This window comes from Magnolia sinica, chromosome 13 (genome assembly GCF_029962835.1).
Source record: "Magnolia sinica isolate HGM2019 chromosome 13, MsV1, whole genome shotgun sequence".
Taxonomy (NCBI): Eukaryota; Viridiplantae; Streptophyta; class Magnoliopsida; order Magnoliales; family Magnoliaceae; genus Magnolia; species Magnolia sinica.
Window position 1 is genome coordinate 82217996 of NC_080585.1, and position 9646 is coordinate 82227641.

A 9646-nucleotide genomic window follows, 5' to 3' on the forward strand; every position below is an offset into this window, starting at 1 on the left:
AGAAAGACTAGCTAACCAAAGCTTCGTTGCACGGTCCTTGTAACTAGGCGTCACTCCCACTTTTAATAGCAGTTTGGACTGGCATTCCTATTCCTGCTACCTCCTTATGTATACTTCAAAACATTTTGAAATAGACGCTTCCACGCTGTCGCACTCAAATATGTTGCCGCTTTGCTTTATGCTTCGTGCAACTACAAGCCAAACTAATCTGATTTCACCCAGCATCTTGCATGCTTTAATATGTACATCTCTTGTCTCCACAAATTTCCCTTTCTTCGTCCTTGTTAAGGCTACCTTCACTCAAGAATTCTACGGCAAACTAGATCACATGGTTTCTTAGAAATCTTGTAATTAATGATCAAAAAAGCTAATCTTGCTGAATCATGATAGTAGAAATAAAATTTATATGGAAGAAATGTCCTTGCAGTTTGAATAAGAAAAGTTAAAAAGTCTAATTATCTAAGGAAGAGTAGGTAACCAGTAATTCCACTTATATCCCGGTTAGTTATAAAGCACCTTATCCTCATGCACATAAGACACGTACAAGATGCAAGTATACATCGGCTAGGCCGATCAAGGATCTGGTGCACCGTAGAACTCACACCTGTCAACTGATCCTACTGATTCAAGGATTCTTGAGGATAACAAATGGATGGTCATTAAATAAAATATTAAAAAATAAAAAAAACAATAAAAATAAAAATTGCAATGGCCAAAAGTCTTGTTTGTTGGGATCATCTAACAGGTTTATTTTTTCCTTGTTCCATCCAATAGTAAACCAATAAACAAACAGTCTAGATCTCCTACATGAGTTTTGTCTGTGCGGAGAATGGAGATTAAGTGTTTCATAAGTAATTTAGACAATAGTGTTTAGCAACTAATCCTTCCCACCCACTAATTGATTCCCTCAACTGAATTTCAACAAATATTAGAAAGGTTGCACATCAAATTGAAATTATGTAATTGGGCATACCGTTTCTTTGCCAGTCCACAAGTCTTGGCCATCCGAACTCAATACACCAGCCATTTCTAGTGCACACCTTGCTTGAGCAAGATCACCATGCAAATCACCAACTAAACATTCCCAAGATATTAGATGAGCACAATTTGAATATATTTGTGCATAAAATTCTCAAAACCAATATAAATAAATGTACTAGACATTAAACAAAAACTAAATTGAAGTTGGATATGAGAAGGTGAAGCTCCAATTAAAAAGCATTAGCATCAAAAAGGCTATTATCATCAGAATATGGGTTAGACCACTACATGTGATCTCTAGTCTGCACACAAGCAAATTTGTATGCTTAACAACAGATTTGTCAATTGCCAATTTTTAATCCAATTAGTATCAAATGATATTTTTAGACATCATTTTTAGTTGGTGTAAAATAAGAATGCTAATATGTTGGCAGTTCCATCCTCACAATGCACATCAGAAAAATAGCTGGTTGTCAAGAGTGTTAATCTAGCAAGCACCATGTGGATGCGCTATAGGCCAGAAATAACAGTGACAATTCTGAACATCAAGTTGTCATGAGTTGCTGCAAGCCGCTTATTGGATGGCTAGCCAAATCTAACCTTCTCCCTTCATGGGATTATGGCCTATTCACATGCTGGCCTGTCAAAACAACAGTCCCACTCAGCAGACATGTTTGCCACATGTACCATGAGAAAGGAACAATAGAAATTCTACACAGCAACTAGAGTTCTAATCACCGGACCATATTTTAACATTTGGCAAGGATGTCAAACCACTCATTAATCAATCTAATTCAACTACAAAGAAGAACAAAAGGTCAAGTTTTTCACTACTTGTGGTGATTGGTAGCATATGTAGCTTCATTAACAGCGAATGCAACAAGTATCAAGTTATATCCTCGAGAAATGAGAAAATAAAAACTCATGGAAGTTTTGCTAAAGCATGCTTTGGTCTTAGAGAAAATAACTATCTACATCACCAGTACAGCTATTCTGGAACGGTAGTAGAAAAGTCAAGAGCATTGCTGAAAGTTGCTAAACCAGTTCAAGCTTTCGAACGGCCTCTGTTTGTCACCAAGTACAGTTGTGAAGCATGAAGCGAAGTGGCAAGGTATTCAGCTGCGGCAGCAGGGAAGCAAATGTTCCAAAATATTATCCAACAAAATCCTAATACTCCTAAAATAATAACCGTAATTCTAAAACTCGGTGGATCGACTCAAAACACAGCCAAGTCAACTCAAACTGATGAGATTTCAAGCTGAGTCTCTTGGAAACTCGCTGACAACTGTGACTCAGTAGGAACTCGACAAGACTCATTGAGTCAGCCTGAAAACTCCTTGACTCCATATGACTCAGCATGACTTGACTAAGTCACTAGCCTAGTCGGGATTTTTGTTTCATTGAGCAGACGAGGAATCAACCACACAACCTCCTCTGTGACCAGATGTGACTGCAACCAGCATGCCAAACATCATAGCCGCATTGCATTCTGGTTGGTTTTATCATGTTACTATGTAACAAGTTTTAGCGATCATTTGGATGGTGGTAAATGAGGCAAGTTGTAAATGATTTATTGGTAAATCATTAACAGCTTGTGTTTGGATGCCCTAAAATGCTTGTAAATCAGTAAATGATTTACCACCCTTTCCCCTTTTCATTTGCTAGCAAATGCTGGGATTTCATTTGCTAGCAAATGATTTACCAGCAAGAAGCCTCCAAAGGCTCTTTTTTTAAGGCTGGGAGATACGCACCGCTCTCTCTCCATTGCATCTGAGAACTCCAACGGCTCTCTCTCTCTCAGGTGTGAATACACAATAACTGGATATAAACCATTTATAGGCTATTCAAACACTGTTTACAACTTAAAGCCAAACAGACAGGCTGTCAATCATTTACAGCCTTATAAGCCTTGTAAGTGATTTACCACCATCCAAACGACCCCTTAAAGACTTCTCATCAAACTAGTATTAACTTAAAATTTAACTATTTCAACGATCTTCAATCAAGTAAAGACTTGGTCGAGACTTTGAGTTGACTCGACCCGGATAGATATCGAGTCGGGTCAAGTTTTCAAGTTTTTGAACTATGACAATAACTTTCATGAAATATTAATTCTAAAATAAGCAAAAATAGAAATAGATAATCGGGAAAGAAGAAGAAGTAGAAGAAGAAGAGTGAGCATTTTACATTAAAATCACAAATGGCAAAAAGAAGAGCATTACAATCATAAATGACAAAAGGAAGAGCACCAGATGGAATTCAAGCCTAAAAAGTAAAATCAAAAAATCAAAAATCAAAAAACATATAAGCGTTATTGATGGCAATCCTAAGTGGAGAATGAAATAATTCAAGCTGAAAATAGGAATGGAAACATCCCAAGAACCGAAAAGAACAAAAAACCATAAATTCAAACACATGAAAATTGAAAAAATGCAGTTGGAATTTTGACAACATAAGTAACAAAAGGTGAAGGGAAAAAAAAAAAAAAAAAATCTAAGAATTGGGCATTGAAGTGAGCTGACCTGCAATGATACGACGGTCAGGCGCAGATACGAAAGTGGAAGGATTTCCGATGATAGTTATGGGTTTAAGGACAGAATTTAGAGATGAATTTGAGAGTTTACGAGAAGGGAGAGGTGCCACACAACTCACCCACGCTGAAACAGCCATAGAAAAAAAATTAACATGAAGTTATCTTTCAGCTTTTATATCTTTAGGAAATTTTACAAAATAGTATCACATTAATTTGATATTTACATTCCGGTACCTTTTTAATTAAGCTTTCATTAAAAGTTATTCTCAATTGGAAATCGAAAATGCAGGCTGTTAAATAAGAATTAAACAGGTACCTAGACATAAATGCCATTACTGATGTGTTATTATAAGAAAGAAAATCTTTCAAAAAAAATAAAAAAATCTCAACAATGGCATAGTAGTAATGACGTGGTTATCCTGGTTGGTGCTACGTGAGACCCACATGATGCATCAACGTTGTCCCTCCATTTTTTTTTAGATCATTTCAGTGTTTGAGCCCAAAAATGAGACGGATCTAAACCTCAGGTGAACTCGTAGGAAACAGTGGTGATTGAGTGGCCACCGTTAAAAACTTCCTTAGCCCCACCTTAATGCCCACCGTAATGTTTACTTTCCATCCAACCTGTGGATTAGGTCACAGGGAATTCCATGAAGGGAAAAAATAAATATCAGCTTGATCCAAAACTGTTGCAGCCCACAAGAAGTTTTTAATGGTGGGCATTCATCAACATTGTTTCATGCTGTGTGGCGCACCTAAGATTTGGATCTACTCATTTTTGGAGTTCATGGTTAATACTATCTGGTAAAATGGATAGACGGCGTGGATTAATCATGGTGGGTCCACAGAGCACCGTATGTAATCCAAGCATCACGTTTTTATGTCTTTACCAGATGAGATTGCCGGTGGCCCCGAGCACGAAAGTTCATGGAGTTGGAAACGACGTGAGGCCCACAGATATGCCCGTTAAGCAGCGGATTGGCTGGTGTAACACATACCACCGACCTGGCTAGTGTGTTGACGTCGCAAGTTCTGTGGTCATGTGTTATATCCAAACCGTCCATCCATTTTGAGATCTCGTTGTAAGTGTTGATTCTAAAAATAAGACTGATCCAAAGATCAGGTGGACCACGATGAAAAAAGAAATGGGAGATTGAACGTCTACCATTGAAACCCTTTTTGGGGTCACGGAAGTTTTGGATCAATATGATATTTATTTTTACGAGGTCGATATTTGTTTTTACTCGTGACCTCGTGAACAGAATGGATGGAAAATAAACGTTCTTAACGGTGAGAATCATTGTCTCCGCTGCTATTTGCTATTTGTGGTGTGGTCCTGTTGAGCTTTGGATATGATACATTTTTATGCACTAAAATGATCTTGTTAGATAGATGAAAAATATAGATATAATAAATACATTATAGAGGGGTCATGTAACTTTGATCTCATTCGAACCGTTGGTACAACTTGGAGATTGAGAAGTGTAAGCGCTCGTCTTCCCCACACGATACCCATGCCAGCTATGTTGGTTGCGTGTGGTACACTTGTTCATTCCATAATCATCCTTCCTCATGAGGGCCACGTAATAGCCTATTAGAGTGGATTATGTATAAATCCACGTAGTGTATTTAAAATTTTAGAAAAAACTTCTTAGTAACAATGTTAAGGACGTCAAACAGTGACATGTCACTGTCTAGAGCAACCTAAGGAGGAGCAACCGTCAAAAAGTAGTTATGGATAGATGGTAGAAGAAGAAGTAGAGGAAACCTATGTAGTAGTGAACAATAAGAACATAGGAAGGTTCCGGATAATTGGATTAAGACTATAAAAAGCAAATTAATTCAATAAAAAGAATTCGTCTCATACTAACCAAATTAAACTAAACATTACTTTTCAATTATACTTTCAATTATCAGTCAATTTACATTCTATGGTGTAATCTTTTACTTTCATTGTTAAGTAAATTACATTTCTTAATGCAATTCTTTACTTTCAGCTTGTTGTTTACATTCCGTAGTGTAATCTGTAGCGTTAATCAAGTAACTACTAAATTTAGCTATAATTTAAGTCTACACTCACACGCTGAATTCAAATCTTCACTTGAAAGTTATTTTGCAATTGTTTTCTGTGATCGATTATAAGAATTCATTTCTTATTCCATTTTATCTATATTGAAAAGTCCTTTCGTACGGAAGGCAAAGGTATAACCTATTATCAAAGGACGAACCCTATCCTCTGAATATCACCTGATCTTGTTTACACATTAAGCAAGTGGCTAAATAGGCGACTGATATAATCAGATCCAATTATACACTACGTGTCTGTCTATCTTGGCGTTTGGGGTCATAGTTGTTCGGTTTGAATTGAGTCGCAATTCCAATTTTAGCACATCCGCACACGTACAGCTGAAAACCGACCACTAGCAATTTTTGGCACGCATGGTGGAACCTTGTCTCTAATTTATCGATGTACTGCCAATTATAAATAGAAGAAGTACTTACATTACTAGGATCGATCTATTTAAGCCAATCGCATCACCTCCAATCGAGGACACGCCGATTCCAGTTGCTCCTGAGGCGTAGAATCTAAACAATTGTCTAACGCCCGGTACTGGGGAGCAGGGAGGAGCATCGACCTCTCGAACTATTCTTCTAGATAAGATAGCGGTCGTACTTCGATGTGTACAACTGAGTGTTCAACTTGTACAAGAATATGGAATGGCCCAAGAAGAGCAATTCCGTATTCAAGATGAAAATATTAATCAATATATGGCCAGCTAGACTGAGGCCATGCATCAATTGATGACCATGATGGCCAAGCGAATGTCATCAATAATGTAATACAGTGTCGAGGGAAGTTCTATCGACAATGCAACTTCGTTTCCATCCGTGCCGCCTCCGCAACAAAATCCACCACCGGTCCCAGTTCAGGAGATGAGAAACATTCCGCCTCATGTGGAACCTAGGTGATTGGAGGGAGAGGCCAGAAACTTTATACCCGAAAATCAGAATCAAGGGTTACATGGAGGATTTAACCCTCGGTAATTCCCCGAGAATCTTATATTCCATGATAATTTGAACCGATTCGACCTTAACCCACCGTCGGTCTTTGCACCTCGGCAGATGGATCACGACCAGATTGTCCAAATTGTCTAAGAAGTTGCTGGTCAAGTACTCAGCCACAACATTATCCCGGTATATCATACACCATAGCCCGAATGGATAGATCGGCAATACCCATTGCCAAGAAACTATCGACGGGATTTTCCCTTATTTTCAAGCGAGCCTAGTCAGTCGATTATCGAACACATCGGCCGATTTACTATACAGTGTGGAGAATTAATGAATAATGACTATTATAAATTGCAATTATTTGGGCATTTGCTAACAACAGCGGCCTTCACATGATATTCAAACTTATTGTCAGAATCAATACACACTTGGCAAGACATGGAGGAGAAGTTTCACGCTCAGTTCTTCTTTTAAAAACAAAGAGATAATTATGGCTAATCTTGCCCGCTTTCGGCAATTGCCCAGAGAAACATGCGAGAGTTACATCACACAGTTCAAACGGGCAAGGAGTCATTGTAAAGTCGTCATGACTGAAGTCGAATTTGTGTAATTTACAGAAGATGGGCTTGAGTATAAACTTCATAAGAAGTTCATAGGCACATATTTCATAGATTTATATGACCTAACCAAGAAGGTCTCTCAATATGAAGAACTCGTACAAGAAGGAACCAGGCAAAAGAACTCATCATTAGGGACATATTACCACGACCTGAATTATGAGGTTGCAATTGCCGAAGTAGTGGCTAAGAAGCCACTGGTGTGTTTGGCATTAGTCAAAGCAGAATCATGCGCATTGACCACGTAAAAAGCTCAAAAGATTTATACTTTGACATCACGAGAGCTGAGAAAATATTTGACATTCTATTGGCCGAGAAGTTTATTAAAATTTCTATAAATCATAAGATACCCTTAGCTGACGAATTACAAAAGACTAAATGTTACAAATGGCATGGGAATCGGTCTCATTTGGCTAATAAATGCATTGTATTCAGGAACATCGTCCAAGATCACATCGACCGCAGATTGCTGAAGTTTCGTTAAAAAGGTAGGGAAGCCATGCTGATCGAAACGAACCCATTCCCATCCAACCTTGAGGTCAACATAGTCATGGATAATATGAGGAATCACTCAGGTTAAGGGTCGATCTCAGCCGAGACAATCAAGGAGAGGTATCAGGACGACTAGTATGAGGGCAATGTTGGCCCTTTCATTCGAATGACAATTGGCCAAACACTGTTCAACGAAGCGATCAATGCTCTCAACTATGTGATTGATGTGCTCAAAGAATTGTTCCTAGATGCGGGCATCCTCCTGAATTGAGGTGGAGAGGTCATTACAGGGCCCCTAGGCCAATCAGAGGGAACGACCAGCATCAACCACAATGGATGGCTCCAGACTGCAACCAACGAGCTGAACTATCGAGCCAAAGGATGGTTAAACCTCCAGCGACTTGAGAAGTAATATGGAAGCGGGTTACACATCTAAAGTTTCCAGCGGCACTAGAGGTGCCAACCTGAACTCAAAAGCGTTGATAACAAAGGCATCGGGGCCGCAATAAGAAGAAAATCAGAAGAAGCCGCGAGACCGTCTCGACTAAAGGTAACTCAACTAGACCATTTTGGAGGATTCCCGTGTCCGAAGGTCAGGTGACTGAAACACATTAGGGGGCAGTGTTGTCTCCTGTGTTGCAAAACCAGGGTTCCAGTGTTCTCGGCAGACCTAGTCAGATGGTAAGTCCTAGGGAGGAAGACAGTGCACTAACTTATTAGATTACCTCAGTGATGAGTGCTTCCCAGCGGATGAATGGTTGGCTAATGAACTAACATCGACCACTGAAGTGCTAAAAATTATTTCACCAGTAAACGCCTCGGCCAACCTTATGACCGATGAAAGCGTTGATCAGGTAGAAGATCTCAGACTGGAAACACGCCCTGAAATTGTAGCGTCCCGAATTCATGTAGACAATTATACACACACTTAGACATATATATCTACATCATGAAGAATACAGTGAAAACTTAAACATAATAAATCAATATAAATAGTAGAAGAAATTAAATTTCGGGGACAAAATTTTGTTTAAAGGGATAGATTGTAACACCCTGAACTTTTTAATACTCGAGTATTGAAAGTTCTCAAGTGTTACCATAAAATTTAATTTAGTATATACATGCGTATGCCACCAATTTAGCTGATTCTAACCTTACATCTATTCTCTAACTTGAATTTGACTGTGGGAATAATCTTCATCCATAAATCAAATCATCCGACTGTTGATTTTTAAGACAAGATTATCTTATATCTAAGTATTCCCACTTATCAATCATAACCAACTGTTCAGTCAACTATTCACTGCTAGGTAAAGATATTTGATCATCCACTTTAAGTTTGAACCACCCGATCATAGTAAACTAACTACTTGATATCTGCAACCGCTCGTACATATATCAAATTGAGACTATGATCCATTTAACTTGTTCACTACCTATGAATATGCTTAACTCACCATCAGAACTATAGTCTGAGGAACTTACACGTGTGAATAAGTTACTTGAATCTAACAGTATAAATGTTCTACCTCTTGATCACTTTAAAAACCCACCCATGTTCATCCATTTATAAAATTGACTGTTCACCCACCTACATACATGATCAGAGTATTAGCCATCAAGTTTTACTATTTTTAATATTTCATCTGACCATCCATTATGTTGTTTGATATATGTACATTTTTTTAATTAATTTGGAGAATAACTCTTTATTAATAATGAGTTAGATTTGAGTTCTTTTATAAGAATTGCTTAGAAATGTGTCTATAACCATGCGGAACTATTAGATTTTCCAAAACTGTCACGCCCCAAACCCAAGAACCGGGCTCACAAAATTCTCAATCACCGAATCCGGTGCCAACAGCCTCCGTAATACCCCATTCTTGGCTCCCAGCGCGCATACGCCAGATTCCGATCCTGGGATCCTACAAGGAGGATTTTTCAATATACATTTGTCTCGTAATAAGCATAACCACAAGTTTACCCAAATCACAAAGGCAACATCATCATC

The 9646-nt window shown here is 38.4% G+C and overlaps 1 protein-coding gene across 3 annotated transcripts in view; it reads right to left on the reverse strand.

Moving 5' to 3' along the window:
- The window catches only part of LOC131223920 (shewanella-like protein phosphatase 1), a 90742-nt gene extending 87080 nt beyond the window's left edge, over positions 1 to 3662 (reverse strand). For all 3 annotated transcript variants that reach the window (XM_058219500.1, XM_058219501.1, XM_058219499.1), the window contains exons 1-2: positions 3504 to 3662; positions 974 to 1074 (exon numbers count right to left, since the gene is read on the reverse strand). In XM_058219500.1, coding sequence (XP_058075483.1) covers positions 974 to 1074; positions 3504 to 3651 — 249 coding nt within the window. In that variant the 5' untranslated portion in view covers positions 3652 to 3662. The remainder of the gene's footprint in view (positions 1 to 973; positions 1075 to 3503) is intronic.
- Positions 3663 to 9646: the final 5984 nt, after the last annotated feature.